Source organism: Cynocephalus volans, chromosome 13, assembly GCF_027409185.1.
Source record: "Cynocephalus volans isolate mCynVol1 chromosome 13, mCynVol1.pri, whole genome shotgun sequence".
Lineage (NCBI taxonomy): Eukaryota > Metazoa > Chordata > Mammalia > Dermoptera > Cynocephalidae > Cynocephalus > Cynocephalus volans.
This window is the reverse complement of record NC_084472.1, coordinates 58,314,154-58,330,871: the sequence shown is the minus strand read 5'-3', so window position 1 is coordinate 58,330,871 and position 16,718 is coordinate 58,314,154. Positions and strand designations below refer to the sequence as shown.

The 16,718-nt window shown below is 36.6% G+C and overlaps 1 protein-coding gene across 1 annotated transcript; it reads right to left on the bottom strand.

Annotated features, from left to right (window-relative positions):
* Nucleotides 1-4,841: 4,841 nt before the first annotated feature.
* LOC134361690 (serpin B7-like) lies at nucleotides 4,842-16,591 on the bottom strand. Its single transcript, XM_063076692.1, has 4 exons — nucleotides 16,424-16,591; nucleotides 11,997-12,116; nucleotides 7,943-8,098; nucleotides 4,842-5,237 (listed from the first exon to the last, which is right to left on the bottom strand). Exons 1-4 carry the CDS (start codon nucleotides 16,589-16,591, stop codon nucleotides 4,842-4,844), a joined length of 840 nt encoding a protein of 279 aa, XP_062932762.1.
* Nucleotides 16,592-16,718: the final 127 nt, after the last annotated feature.

Genomic DNA, 16,718 nt, shown 5'->3' with positions numbered 1-16,718 from the left:
CAAGGGAGTATCCTTGTTGCTGTGCTGAAGGCTGGGAGTCTTTGGGTGGCACAGTGTTCCCTAGGAACACTCAAGCAACAGTTTGTGACCAATTGACTTTCTGAATAACTTCATTAATATTCTCATTGATAGTGGTCAAAAGAAAATCCCTTTTCCAACATAGCAAGAGCACAGCCATCTTGAAAGCACAGCCATTTTGATTCTTTGTTCTTCACTAACTCCCTTGAGCATTGTGAAACTGCTGAGAAAAACAAAGCTATAAATCAAAAGTAAATCAGTAACTTGCAAGACTAACAGTTCTTCTTTCTAGATTGTAGATGTTTTGGGAACGAGGTAAAGCGGGGTCCAAGAAATATGACTTCAGCCCTCACGAGACTGACCACAAAGAGAAAAGATTGATTTGGAGCATGTTGACCTGCACATAGCAAGTAACCCCCCCCCACCCCCCTTTCTTTTGCTGAGGAGTCACAAGACCAACTGCAGAGGAAAGAATACTCTGAAGAATTTGCAGTTCTGCAGAGAAAGAGCCCCTTCCCTTTTCTCATATTTTTACCTATATAAACCCCCATGAAAGACCTGGGACTTGGAGATTGTTTTAGCCTGGCTGTCTCCCAGGTTGCTGCTTCCTGAATAAAGCTTCCTACTCTCCCACCAGCACCTGGGACTCTAGTCATTTGCTTCCTAAGTGGAGAACAGCTGAACTTGGGTAGCCAGTAGCATCATCTATGCTTGTATTGATCTGAAGACAGCTGTCTATTAAGAAAACAAGCTACATCCAAGGTGAGGCATGTAAAGATGTAAATGTTAATGAATAGTAATGAAATATTTTTATTCAATACAAATTAAATAATTTATCTGAACCAGTGACATGAACTAAACACATCACACTATTTTTCAACTCCATGGCTACTTTTTTCTGCCTCTACGTATTCCACATATAGTCCAGACTCTTTTAAAATATATCTTCTTCATTTGAAGTAAAGACACTTTTAAAAATCTATGCTATCTCCCAGAAGCCATTGTTAGTTTCTTTTGTTTGTTTGTTTTTATTTAACAAAAGCATTTATCTTCAAAAATCAGTGTTTGTTAGTGGTAATTCTAGTATTTATCTTTCCAAATTCTCTTCATTGCTTTTTCAATGGTTCATTTTGCAGTGTATTCTTTAGCCTTTTATAGATTCTTTCTTTCTCTCAACAGATGAATATGTTTCTTCAGTTTTGGTTTTACTTATCCTCATTAGGCAGGTGTTATTCACAGAATTCTATTTACAATTTCAGTCTTTTGGTGTCAAGAAATTTAGTGTATTCGGTAATGGGCCACAATAATCAACCACATTGTATATTGACAAAATAAAATAAAATGTTTTTAAAAAAGAAATTTAATGTATACATGGTTGTTGATTAGTTTATGTGACTCTTGGCATGTCCTGTATGCAACATTCTTATCTATATCTATCTATATCTGTTTTTAGGACATAGAAACTACAATATACTTTTGATCATATTGTGTTTCCTTCTATCAAACAAGTCCTATTTTGTTTTAAACAAAATATATTAATCAAAATTGTCAGACTACTTATATATTCACCAATAATTTTGTAATTAAAGTTAAGCTCTTAGCATGTTACGGTGGAAAGAAAATTCTCTGATTTATACTTAATGTATGGCATCATTTAGTATCATTGAGTAATATATCAGTTCAGGGGATAAGTCTGTAAGGGAACTGGTGGTATTCTTGTAGGCCCAGAACAATTTCTCTTTCTCCAAAGGAGAAGCAGAAAGAAACATGGTGAAGAGAATATGAAAATAGAAGAGTGGAGGATGACAGATGAATGATATGAGGTGAGGAGTAAGGAAATGTGTGTGGCTGTGAGGGGTGAAGTGACGTAGAAGAGAGCAGGCAGAGAAACTTGAGGAATAAAGTAATGAGGGCAGAGAAAAGATGAAATTACAACTCCCACTGTCCAATCAACGTTAAAATACAAGTCCCACAAAAAGAAAAATAATTGGAATGGCTTAAATGTTAGAAGAGAATTAAATGCTAATGGAACAGGGTACCTGATCAGGTAACTAGTGACAAAACCCAATGTAGAATTAAGAAAGAAGATAATCAGTGGACTCACTGAGAGACAAATTCGTGCATTTCATGACTTCTTTCATGAAAGAAGTGCTAAAATTATTTCAATATCTCTTCTTTTTATCAGTTACATTTACTTGTGTGTGTGTGTGTGTGTGTGTGTGTGTGTGTGTGTGTGTGTGTGTGACTGAAACCAAAGGCACCACATAAAAAGTCATGGCCAATTAAGCTTCATGATTCTACTTGTTGGGAAGAGCAAGGGCTGGCATTCTATGGCCAACAACCTTCCCTTCAGCAGAGCCGGCTGCCACACCCTCCAGAAACATCTCCCTGGCAGTGGAAAGCTTTGGGGAAGGGAACTTTTTTCTTGAAGTGTATCGTTTTTAATAATTCAATTCTTGTGAATCTGTTTATTCTTTTTTGCTTATTTGTTGTGTTTACAATAGAGAATGGTTTAGTATTCAGCCTTTGTGCGTTTCATTTGAACTAACCATTAGACTCTAAATTTTTTTGTGTGGAAAATAGTTACCATAACTATATGAGTCCTGCTTCCCCCAATAACATTTTTATTTGATTTTATTTCATGTTCCTACAGAGATAACCAGGCGCATGGGTGTAAGATTATTTAAAAGAAGGAAAAAATCCTTCAGCATTAAAATGAGAAAATCAAAAAGCTGAAATGTTTCAATATATTGTATACTTTCCCCTGGCTTTTGTCTTCCATTTTTTTTTCTTTCCTTGGCTTGGCCTTCATTAATAATCTTTTTGTATCTTCTTGGCTGCTTCTGGAAGTACTTATTTTGGAAACTATGGTGACTCAGATGTTGTTCCAACAAATTCTGAGAATGTATTATTAGGGTGTACCAAGTCACTTGTATAGCATAGGGCACGAAAAGTTACTCAATGAGAAATACTGTAGGCACCTAGTAAATGTTTAATAGTATAATATTACCAATATTTCCTAAGTAGTTAGACATTACAGGTTTTTTTTCAGTTCTGTCAAAATATAATTGCTATATCCCACCTAAAGCTATTAAAATCTAATTTGTGAGGCAGAGGGAATTGAGAAACAATCTTATGACACTGAACAGGCATCACTGGAATGATTCACCTGACAAAAGAGACCAATCAAATGAGTGAAGGGAGTGGTTAATATTAAATTTATTGTATCAGTAAACTTAAAGTTGAATGGAAAAATTTTTTTAAAGTTCTGACATAAGCAAAGAGATTGAATTAGTTGTGAGTTGGACTTTGTCCCCAATCTACTTAAAAATAGAGGTACAATTCAAATTTTAAAAATGTGAGACAATCAAAACTGCCTCTCTGAATCATTCCCACCAGATAAAACCACCAGAAATGCAGAATGACTGCTAAATTATATCACAAGAGTAAGTAATTAACATTAGATAATAAGGCCTCTAGACAACATGAAGCAGCAGTAAAATTCATCCCATAAAGAGAGATAGGATGGAGAGATGGGATGACCCAAAAAATCCTTTGGGCTCCTTGTGCAGTGCTCCTAGACAGGTGCATGTTTGGGCAGCATGTAATTATAAAGTTAACAACTTATCGAGCATTTTCTTTTATGTCAACTTTTGCTTCTCCCAGCAGCTTTGTGAAGGGGACAGTATTGGATTGTCTGTGTTGCAGAGGAGGAGTTTGAGCTCTAAGAGGTTACTGCCTTTTCAGATTTGTCAACTATGAAGTGGAGTCAAGATTTCAACTTAGATCTGCTGACACCAAATTCAGTGTTTTTTCCATCATGTTCTCAATGGGATCCCCTGGAGAGGGACTTAAGACTGTGAGCACCCGCAGGCAGGGAAAAAGAAGAGCTTGATGACAAGAAAGTGGAAATTAAGAAGTGAAGAGATGAGCACAGGAAAAAGAATGAGCTAAAAATAAAAACATGTTTTGCCTATTAAATTATTTCAAGCATGAAACTATGGTAAACTTGAAAATGTTCCACAAGTGTTATGTCTAAACAGTGCCTGATCATATACACAGAAAAGGAAAACAACTCTCTTCTCTCTTCTTTTTTTCTCTCTGTTTTCATCTTCTACCATAGAGGCCCTGGCTCTGTGATTCCGAATGAAGACTTGTAAATAAGACAGGGCTGGATCGTGATCAAGAGTTGAGATCTTATATCAAAACTTCTGGGTTTGAAAATCCATTCTTGTCACTTTCCACTTGTGTGTTAAATTACTGAATCTAAGTCTCAGTTTTCCATCTTTAAAATTAGGAAAACAGTAATTAGTGTCTATCAGGGTTTTGGTGAGAATTAAAGTGGGTCTTTCAAGTCACACGCTTAGCAGAGTGCTTGGCTCACAGCATACACCCAATGAAGGTTAGCTCCTCTTACTAATATCATTAGCTCAGCTTCAGGTGAGATAAACACGTTTTTGCACACTAACTTGGTAAATTAATCACACCAAATAAGATTGTTTCTTTGGAAAAAAGCATTCTGAGTTTCGATAAACCATGAATGGGGTTCTGAGTAAGTTACAAGCTGCCTAAGAAAGAAGAGATGTTGATCTTAACTTTGAAGTGAGTATAGTGAATGTCATGCTATAACTTTAACCAGTGTAAACTGAACCAAGGAGAAATGGGGTGAATATTCTATAGGACACAGGTGAAAGGAAAACATTGCTAAGAAGCATGGTCTATCCCTTGCAGTCGCACCTACATTAAATGAATACTGCAATCTCATAAACTCCAGCTAATTTGAAGAACCAGAAAGTTGTTTGAATATAAATGTATTCCCTTCCTTAAGGGGTGGAGACTCTGCCATAGAAAAGAATCATCTTGGTTTTCTGGTGTAGGATAAAGAAGAGAAAGGGATGATCCACCTTGAAGATTTCAGGATTTTCAACTTCGCTTGTGTGGTTGGTAGGTGCTGACTCTGAACCATCCTCAGTAACCTCTACCATGGCCTTCTGGATTATCTTGGAGACCACAAGGCGTCCTCCTGTGGTTACGCCAGACAAGTCAGCCCTTGAGTGGTCAAAGACATCAGCCATCCCCAAAGCTGACAATATGGAAGTTAGATCTTCATGACACTCATCAAGTCTGAGCTGAGGCAGGTACAGATCCACAGCTGTGTCTTTCATGATGGCTGGATCTATCCAGTTTTTTAGTTCCTCATAAGTGATTTCCTTGATAATCTATTGGAAAGAAAGCAGGAAGCAAAAAACAAATGAATTTTATTTAGAAAATAAAATATACCAAGGAAAAATCCTGAGAGCTGGATGTGACATTATGAACAGGTAAAGCTACTTCTTATCATTTTAGAAACCAGATTCTAAGCATTATGCCTCATATGTCAGGTTAAGTGGAGAAAATGCAGCCATGTGCAAAGAATTGTAATTGAAGCATGTAGCCCTCGAATCTATGCCTTGGAACACCATCTAAGGAGTCACCTGGAAAAAAACCATCATGGGGAATTTCTCCTTTTCTCCCTCTTATGATCTCTCTATAACTTGCACAACTTATGTATTATTATTGTATACTTTATAGAAGTGCCTACCCTTTTCTACTGGCCACATTAACAGACATTTTTGGAATATGAGATCCTTCAATTCTGAAAACATAAATTATAATTCTAGACTGACCAATATAACTTTCTACCTCAACTCAAACCAAAATCCTCATTAGTTAAGTATCCATACAGACTGAATTTATATCCAAGTAACATTTCCAGATGATTAGAATCAAAAACTCTTAAACTTGAAAGAGACCTTAGAGGAGCTCCTCTCCAGCATTTGTAACCCAATGCAGCATGTACCTGAGAAGTCCTTACATCAGTGGCTACTTCTTATAAAAACCTCTGTAAAAGCCTGGCTCTAGAGTGACACAGCTCAGCCTACAAAGAACAGCTTTCCCACTTTGAACAGAAATCTTCCCAGTAATTTCTTCCTATTAGTTTTAGTTTCCCCTCTAGGAGCCATACAAAATTATTCCATTCCTTCTTCCATATGGCAACCAAATATTTTAATACAGTGAACATACTCCTGAAATCACTGCTCTATTCTTCCTCATTCACCACACAAAATCTTTTCTGGCTTTTCCTCATTGTTTGTCCTTACTGTGAGGAGGTTCATATTTTCAGTGACTCATTTAGACTGTTTGGGGGATGGAATCTACTGGGAGGTAGGCATGTTAGACACTAGCCAATGCAAAATCGAGCAAAAAAGAAAAAGAAAAGAGCTAGTTGCACGGAATTTGCATTCACCATATATCATTGAGTAACCACTTTCAACTCATAATCACTGACGAAACCAGGGACAACTGTCCTCATCCACAGTGGTGAATTAATGTTAGGAATTCTAACGTGAGAAAATTAGCTGGCTATAAAGATCTAGACTCATCTCCCCTCCATTCTTTCCTCTCTAAAATTATTTTATCACACTGTAATTGCACTTCAGAATTTGCCCACTTTTCAGAGATCTTAACGTTGTTCTAAAATGCTCCATTTTCATGCCTAAAGTGCAACTACAAAGAGTTGATAATGTAATTATGTAGGTTATATTCGATAAATCCATTTTATTAATTTTTCATAAGATTATCAAATTTAAAAACTAAAAGGAACTCTAGAAACCATCTACTTTAACCTCTGCATTATGTGATTAGAACGAGGCTTGGAGAAGTTAAATGCGTGACCCATGGACCTACAGTGATTTTGTGGCAATATTGTTGTCAGGTTTCACTTCTGCTACCAGCAAATGCAGAGCTCCTACACTGTCTAACCATGGGCAAGGAAGCAGTGAGTAGTAATAATATTCAATATTAATCATTATTAATCAGGCATAATAACTCATATCTCACTTCATAGAAGAGGTTTTCCCTGATAGTCCTATATAAAATATGTCCTTTCCAAACGCTGTCACTGTCCCATTTCCATCCCCTATTTTTCTTCATAGCATATAGTAATCATATTATTTCTACATTTGTTTATTTGTTTATATACAAATACACCTAATTATGCATAAGAGCTAAGACTTTGATTTTTCAGCCATGGTCTTAGTGACCCTGAATAAACATGTAACACCAAGCCTGCAGGGGACTGAGAAGCCAGAGACCAGAGCTCTGAGATGCCATGGTATATGGTGAATGCTATGAAAACCTGATTGTATCATATAATAGCCTGGTCTTCAGGTTTCTCCCTCTGTCAAATGGGCTGTTAGTACCTGCCTCACTGCCTCATAGAATCAGCGGGCACCCCTGCCACCAAGGATGGAAAAAAGGGGAAGGGGAGGATAAGAGGTCCTCAGCAGGAGAGAAGCAGGGGTGAGAAATGCAGAGCTAGAGAGGAGCACACAAAGCAAAATAAAAGAGGAAAGACAGGGATTTAAAGAAAGCTGCTGAGGAGTTGTTATATCTATCCCAATTCCCAGAGCAAGAACACACTGTGGAATAGATGTGTCCACGTGAGACTCAGGAACATGCCAGAGAAACAAGCAAAGGGCAAAGACTGAGTGTTGAGTCTACATTTTGGCTTTTGGTATTAGAAATAGATAAAGTTGGTTGGTGGCAGGTCTAAAGGAGGTACCGATGTGCAATACTTGTATGTAAAAAGTGCACTTAAAACAACAACAACAAAACCTGTGAGGAGCAAATAAGGAAATGCATGTGACTATACTTTGAACACCTAAAACTTTTAAGAGTACAAGCAACAAATTCTAGTGTGGGGGCATTTACTTTAGGAGTTCTACTTTTCTTTTCTTTTCTTTTTTTTTTTTTTGATGGACCTGACATTGCATTAAGTACTATTGTGAGCATTTATTTTAATCCTCAAGCTTTCTACATATGCCATTCTCAAGCACAGAGTCTTTTTCCTTGTGGCTATGGGTGCAGAGACTCAGTGGTTTACCTGTCCCAGGCTGAAGTCCTTGCTGGGGAGGACAATGACCATACTCAGGTGATCCTCTGAGTCAGGCATCTCAAGGACCTGGATGGGAGGCTCCTTAATGGTGCCCAGTCTAAAGTGGCCTTGCAGCCACATCATCTGCACAGTTTTGCTCTGAGACTACGAAAGCAAAAGCAGTGAAATGTCAAAGCCAATCTTTTTCTTTTTCTATTTAAGGCATGGAATATTTATCTTTATATCCATTCTCTGAAATTGCCTACAGTGGATGAAAAAAAAACCTATCCATCTTTCCACAGAAATATCTATGGTTGATAATTACTGAGATGATTTAAAGTGGGGGGGGGTGGCAAGGAGGAACAGGGAGGAGAGAGAATCCTAAACAAAGCCCCTATCGAATACAAAGTTTTTATGTCTCCCAATGTATTATTCTTATTGGCATGTACTTTTTTGATTCCCAAAAGCAATTCACTCACTTCAAAGGGCTGAGAAATACTCACACCATAAGAACTTATCAGGATAACCATTATTAAAGGTCACAGAGGTCCTTTCAAGAACATAATTTGAAATCTCTCCAGTTCAAGTAAAATCTGACTAATCTGAGCTAATCTCCAGCACTGAGACGATTCTGATCATTTTTTAGAGTTACAAAATAGCTAAGAATATAACAAAGTGCTAGGTGAGTTTCTCATAATGAGGCTACTTTGAGGAAATTTAGTCATGACCTTAACCATATTTTATGTTTTCCTCTTTGAAATGCTAGCTAACAGGTTAAAGATGCCTGCGTTGTGTATGTAAACCAAATGGATGAAATTTTACTGTGAAATAAAAGATTCTGCTTTAATTCTTTCTTCTAGCAAATCTGTTTGCTGTGGTGAATGCTTACACTTTTAAGTATCTCTTTACGAATCCTTCTAAAATATTCATTCCATTTTCTATATACTGTACTGTGATTCCCCAACTGGGCTGACCTTTGGAAGGACCTGGAGAGGCTATTTAAAAATAAGTATACTCAACCCCCCCCCTTCTTGTAAATCAGAATCTCCAGGAGTCTACATTTTTAAAAAGTACATCTGTATTTTCACTATTTATTTTATAACCTCAAAATAGGATGGCAATATTCTTTTGAAAGACCTTACAAGATACTTCCAGATATGAATAATGTGTTTGGCTCGAGGTTTATGTTTCTCCTTAAAGTCATTCGCTATTTATTTTACAAGAAAAGGATTTATTAAAAATATAGTCATTATTTTTATACTTGATGTGAACAAATTTTTAATTTACCTGCAATTTCAAACATTTCTTGGTGGACTGGAGTAAATACATAGTAATTTAGTTATTATATACAAATCTTTTCTTATTAAATAATGTGTCCTATTTTGGATGTGACCTGATATTTGGGACACTTACTGGGCACTAAGAAAAGAAGTTGTGAAGACTGAAGGTGGTAGAAGAGTAGCAAACCTGGAACCTTCTATGTGACTGTGAACCTCATTTATCCATTGTGCTTTGCTTCTTAAGATCATACCCATTTTACAAATGGCCTGCCTGTTAGTTCCTTGATTTGTCTATTGGAGTTATTTCCCATTACCTGACTTTATTTCTAGTTTGCAATAATTGAGTTGCTTAACAGTGGTTTAAACTGAGTCCTAACCCCAACCTATTTTAAATACTTTCAAGGTCTATCTTTTACGCCAGTGTTTAATTGTACAACTGTATTGCTAAAAACAGCATCTCTACTTTTCTAGAAGGGAATTACTGTGGAGAATTTAAAAGAAAGCTTCGACAACAAAATAAATATGTTATACATCGAAACCTGCTCTGATATTGAGTGTGGAGCTAGGAAAGTCACACGGAAGTTAATTTGTCTATCTAAAGCAAGAAATAATTTGAGCTGGCTGCTTAGCTCAGTTGGTTAGAGAACAGCCTTGTAAAACCAAGGTCAAGGGTTCAGTTCCCTGTACTAGCCAGACACCAAAAATAATAATAATAATAATTAAAGGGAGGAATTTTAAAAAACAAAGAAGAATTTAACATACTTTAAGGCCAAAATTTTTTAGGATTACCTTTAACAGAAAAACAAATTAAGCCATAAGACTACCTCATCCAACCTGAAAGCCATTGGTTTGGTTTGGTCTTTCAGAAATGCTTTTTTCCAGTTCCCTCTGAAGGACATGACATTGATCAACACCAACTGATCGGAAGATGTGAGGCTGTTGGGTGATAATAGGCCCTTGATTTCACCTTTGGGAAGAGAAACAGAGTAAGATCAGACCTGATCAGCCATAAAATATTAATTATTTTTACTAATTTTACTTTTATTTTTGAACTGGTATAACTAACTGATGCTCAGTATCTACAGATGAACCAAAAAGACTTTTGAGCAAATATGTATTCACAGTACTTTAATAAATGACTAATGTAAAACACAGAATTAAAAAGAGTGAGTAGATAACCCATCTGCCTATTGAATGGCAACGTACAAAATGGTGGATAAAGTTTTCTCATCATACTATTAATAAATGTTACACTGTTAATATGTCTTTGTCTCTCTACCTTCAGTAAAATACTTACAATGACAATAATTTGGATTCCAGATGGAGCAAAACTCAAATGTTAAAAAAAAGAACAATAAAAATTTTCTGAGAAAATCTAGCACAATTTCTACCATGTACATTTACATGTACCCTTTGACCTAGCAATTCCACTGCTAGATTGTTATCCAGCAGTAGTGAAAACATGTGGAGATAAAAAGCCTTTTACAAGAATGTTCATAGCAGCATTATTTAGTATCTCCAAATTGAAAACAACCCAGAAGCTAATCAACAGGAGAATAGATAAACGAAGTATGATATATTCATGCAACAAAAAAATTGTGGTATATACAAAGCAGTAAAAAGAGGTGCACCACTGAAATGCTCAACAGCATAAGTTAATTCCAAAATTAATAGGCTCAGTATAAAAAAGGACACAAAAAAGCACACGCTATACCATTCCATTAACTTGAAGTTTTAGAATAAGCAAAACTAATCTGTGATAATAGAAATTAGATCAGTAGTTGCTTGGAAATGGTTGATTGAAACAAGCAAAGAGATACTCTGTGGGCTGTTGGGAATGTCTTGTCTTGATGTGTATTTGTCAAAACTGGCCAAGTATCCTCACTCCTCATGATCTGAGTATTTTCTGAACGCAAGTTACACCCCGAAAAGAAGGAGAAGGAAGAGGAGGACAAGGATTAGAAATCTTAGCTTTCTTCTTCCCTTTTGTCTTGTTTTCAGCCCATGAGTTAATATGCATTCTGGCTTCTTCTATATTATTTTTAAAATCTAAATTTTCAGGTTTCAGTTTGTATAATTGTTCAATGCAGTCTAAATATTTCTGTAAAGTGAACATAGAAAAAGAAGAGATATAGCAAATAAATTATGATTTTAATACATTCAGACCATACATTATAGAAATTATATGTAAGTACAGGGAGAAATAAGTAAAATATCATAATGCAGGACCAGACACAATTATTCAAATTATATACCTTTGTCATGCTTGAGGCAGATATTTAAGCAAATGCACAACTTACTAGAGAATGTTATTTCAATAAGAACACTTTTTTTTTCTTTTCAGCCCCTGAGATCATACCCTATATTCATAACTGTATAATTAAGATAATCAGAGTTAGAATAATTAGTGTCCTCAGTCTAGTGTTCTAACATATCAATTCCCCTTTTATTACCAATATCAAAAATTAGTCAGTGTTGTTGTTGTTTTTAATCATAAACTATGTAAAATTTATGCTTTTTATTCTTCACCTGGACCTGTCAAATATTATTAAAATTGCTAAAAATTAACATCTGAAATTTAGAATTCTAAACCCTTTTATATTTTCATATGACATAAAAATAAACATATAAAATATATTTCATATTCTTTATATAGCTTCTATCTATCTATAATATCTATTTTCCTACAGTTTTGAGTAGAAACAATGCTAGAATAGATTAAATAAAGACAGAAAGGAAGGATTTATATCTTACTTAGGAAAATATGTTTTATTTTAACTCACCGGGAGAAATGGATAGGCTTCTTCTGCAAAAATTCCACTTGCCATGTGAACATGACTGTTGCTGGACTTGTTGATTTCAGAGAGGAATGCTTGAATGTGTGAATGTGTATCTTGTGCGCACTAAGATACAGTTAGAAAATTCTTGAGATAGGGGGGTTGTGGTATCTAGCACTTTAGTAAGGTTAACAAGAGGCTCTCAAGTTTGCATTAGGACATGCTATTTCAGGAAGAAAAAAAAGAATGAAAAACTACTCATTCCACTATTTACACATATTGAAATTTTTATCTTCCACCAAAATGTGCAGCTTGACAATCTGATCATATGTGGAGAGCAGGCACCACATCAGCATATTACAATCACACTCACAGGAGTGAGGGGCGACCTGTCACAGTCCATGCCCTTGTCCAAACTCATCCTGTCTTCTCCAACAGCCGGCCCAGAGTGCATAATATTATTGTTGTGACATATTAATTTAAGAACAGTTGACATCAGGAAAAAAAAAATCTTTATGGAGTTACATTTTCAAAAAATATTTTTTGTGTTTGTGATTAATCTTCCTGTATTCATTTATATTTTTTGATCCTTGGTAAAAGAAAAAAAAGAGTTCATATTTATTGAGCACTCTTCATATTCTAAGCACTGTTTGGAGCACTTCTACTCTCTGGGTGGCTTTTGGGATTCCATTATGAAACGTCTTGAGAATAGTCTCCCTTCTGCACTACTGCTCATGGGCGAGAATAGCCCTTCTTCTTAAAGACTAACTGTGTGCAGCTCAACTTTTTTGACAGCTTTCCTTTTGTCACCTTTTGTTTTCAAATTTCAACATAATTAACACTTTTAAAGCAAGGTAATAGGCGTTTGAGTGTATGTATCTACTTTCTAGATTCAAAGGATATCTGGAATAAATAGTTTATTTCCATAAACTTGTAGTCCTTATGGACTAAAGATGGACTGCCATAAGAGAAGTAAAAAATAAAGCAGAAACAATATGTACCTTTGCATTTGAAGAATTTGTAGTTCTTGTTAATTCACTCAAATGGAGCACCTACAAAGGAAAACAAAGAACTATTTTCAAAGGCTTTGCAAAAGCAACTCCAAAATACCAGACAGAGACAAAGGAGTAGTAAACCATTTTCTTGCTGTAAATGTTATGGCCTTTATATTTTTGTAAACTCTGTATTATTTATTCCATCTTTCCCTTATCTGTTTCTTAGTCTTGCTCCTCATTTAAAGAAAATAATATTATCTTGAAGAAGGAAGGTGAGTTTGAAAAACAAAATCTTTTAAGTACTCTTAGGCAGCATCTGAGTGTTAGAGAGTGTTAGGAATGGAGAGTAGGCATTAACCCATATGCTGGTGTATGTACATTCATCTGTACAGTGCTTCCAATAGACTACAAGTTGAAGGCTGAAAAGGGTATTTTTAAATCATTAAGCTTGGTGATTTGTGTTGTCACAATTTTGTCAATCCCTGCATTACCAGTTGTGAAACATAGTAGGAACCCCTTGTATATTTGTTGAATAAAGAATGAAAGAATGATTGTATGACTAAATGAATAATTTTGGTATCATTTGCAGGCAGTAAATATTATTTGTTACTCACTGATTATACAAATATGATGACTTGCATTCATATCACAGGTGTTTGCTTTTGAATTACTTTCACAAAAATTATCTGATTTGATGCTCATTGTATCCTTTTGAGATTCCTATAGTTTGTTTTATTTTTTTCATTACTAGTTAATACATTTTCTACAGTCCTATAGTCACAAGGCAACTATTGACTTAGATGAGGTGTAACCATAGCTTCCTAAGTTGAGTTATGAGCAGCTGAAATAAAACATTGAGAACAATCAAAATAAAACATTGCAACTTTCTTCAAACATTTAAAGGCTGAGTGTTTTTAATAGGTTTTGTGTGCTTCCCGAGTATGGAAGTGGGATAAAGAGGCAATAAATAGAGGCAGATATTATAACTCTGCTAAAATAAACATAGAAGAGGGCTTAATTTTTGTGCATGTGTCTTTTAAGAACAGAAAAAATTATACTGGAGCAATGGTTATGTAGAGGTCAACTTTAGCTCAAAGTGAGAAATAGCATTCTTTTTTTAAATTTATTTTTTAATTGAAACATAATTGATTATACATATTTATGGGGTACAGAGTTGACTATCAGTACTTGTGTATAATACGTGATGATCCCCTCCCGTCTACTCAGCCTGACCACTCAAGGTGAGGGGCAGGGAAGGTCACATGGACCTAGACACCAGGGTCTCAGTCCCTCTGTCTGGTCTAGGGTCCAGATAGCTGGGGTTGTGGTCCTGCCAGTGCCCATGTAAGCCAAGGCAAGCCAAGAATGTGGGGTACTGCAGCACCTTGGTAGATTTTTCTGCTCAGTAAGCCTGCACGCTTGTCTGTGGGGAGGGGATGTTTCATGGGTTCAGTTGCTGGGGTCTTGGTCTTTCTGTCTGTCCTAGGCTCCAGGCAGCCTGTACCTTGGTCCCGCCAGCGCCTGTGTGAGCATCATAGAATATAGGCAGGGTCTCCAGACAAAGAGAGTCAGACTCGCTGGGACCAGGGCAGGGTGCAATCCCACTGTGGTTTTGACTCCCAGAAGGTGGTATGTCTCTGCTGCTCAGGGCAGGAGGGATTTTAATCTCCTTAGACTCACTGTAAGACTAGCTCATAACTAACTCCCAGCTACTCTCCAACTGGACTTGGGTCCCGAAAAGATAGGGGGACTCTCTTGAAGCGGGATCACTGGCGTTTGTGGTGGTGGTGGTGGGAACAGCTGGGGTCTCTTGCAGCTTACTTCCTCTCCTCCTGGTTCTGAACCAGTCCCTGCAGAGGGGCAGAGGCTGGATGCCCTGCTCTGCTCTCTATGGCGCCGTTCCCTTCTTCCACAAGGATCTCATCACTCTCCTAGTGTTCTGCAGTGTGTTTCCTCAGTCGTTCCAGTAAAAATATCTTTGTTTGTCTGTTGTTTTTGTCTCTTTTTATGGGGAGGGGACTAGCACCAGACCTCTCTAGTCAGTCCTCTTGGGAAACTCTGAGGAAAAACTTTCTAAGATTTAGAGCTGTTTGAATGTTTGTTATAAACTACATACCATTAAGTTTTACCTTATTGGAGGACTTCAGAGAAACTGAACAATCTGTTGCCTGCTGTGTTAACAATGGAGATTTAAGCACAAAGTAGAGACTTGGAATTTTATGAGTCTTTTTGTTTCTGAGATTCCCTGATGTCCCCTATATGCTAAAACATAATATTATTCCATAATCCAGGAACCACATAACTGGCAACCCCTGATGTTACTTCCAATATCACCGTCATCATCATCATCAAAAGAAAGTGCAATTATTGAACATGGAATTCTGAGCATTTGGCTCAGTCTTTGGATGTTTTAGAAAAGAATCATTAAGAGAATGAAAATATGAAGGATATTTCTCCACTCTCTATGGAAAGCAGAGAAGAAAAAATTGGAAAACTTTGATTCTCTTCTAACTCAGGCTGCTTGGCTGTCAGAAGAGAGAAATAATTATTTCCACTCCAGACTCTCTGCCTGACTTGTGCCCTCAGCACCATGAACCATGCCGTCTTTCTGGTTGCAAAACCCAAAGCATGCGCAAGTGTAGACAGAGCCACTAGCTAGTCTCTCATGTTGAATAAAGAGGATGAAGAAGAGGTGACTCTACCCTATGTATCCACATCCCAAGATGACTTGTAAAGATTCCCACAGTTTCCTAGATCTCAACTATGTCTCCATCACCACAAAGATGAATTTACTGAACACCTATAATGGTTGAGCCACTCAGGACCTATTCTTCCAATGCATAAAAAGAGAAACAAATGGAAAACACAAAGCTTTGCATTTAATTTTTCTTGTAATTAAAAATATCACTATATTCATTTCCAGTTTAAATCCAAAATTGAGAGAAAACTTGTTCCACTAGTTAATCATTTTCTTTACAGTAAGTAGAGAGATGACTAAGTCATGATAAAGGATCCCTACTAAGAAATATTTCTTCCACTCACCTGAAGTTCTCAGTTGAGTTAAAGCACTGATGACTTCCTTGGAAAGGTAATTGTGCAGATTGTAAATTCTTCTGAAAAGCTAAAAATGCACAGGTGGGGGTGGAGGTGGGGACTCCTAATTATTCCCCTGGACAGGTTGTCCTCATTGAGTGCATCATTGAATTCAGGTCTCTGTTATGTCTCTTCTTCCCCTGCTCCTTAAAACAGAGCTATAAGAACTCTTGCTTTTTACAACCCTTTTTTAAAGAAGCAATTTCCTAGGAAACCTTAAGTGAAGGTGGACAGTCTCTTGTGTTTACAGAGTTCGGTGTCTATGAAATATCCATAACACAACAGTGTTTGAACTTATCACTTAATTGCCTTCTAGACATGGATAAAAGTGTGTTTGTAACATACCTTTTCCATCTGAGATGCACTGTCACCTCTAGCCCCAAAAAGCACTACAGCCAGGGCAGACAGGAGAGCCACAGGAGAAAAGAAGAGATTCTCAATCGTGTGGTCATAACTCATTTCTTTAAAGACATCAAAGCAGAACTGTGCATTTGCTGCACTGAGTGAGCCCATCCCTCTACCTAGGGTCTGGAATACAAAGCAAACATCAACAACAACAAAAATATAGGTTGAAACACCATTCTTCAGCAGTTTATTTCAAATTAGGGCAAGAGTTACTTCTATTTTGTCAACCTAAATG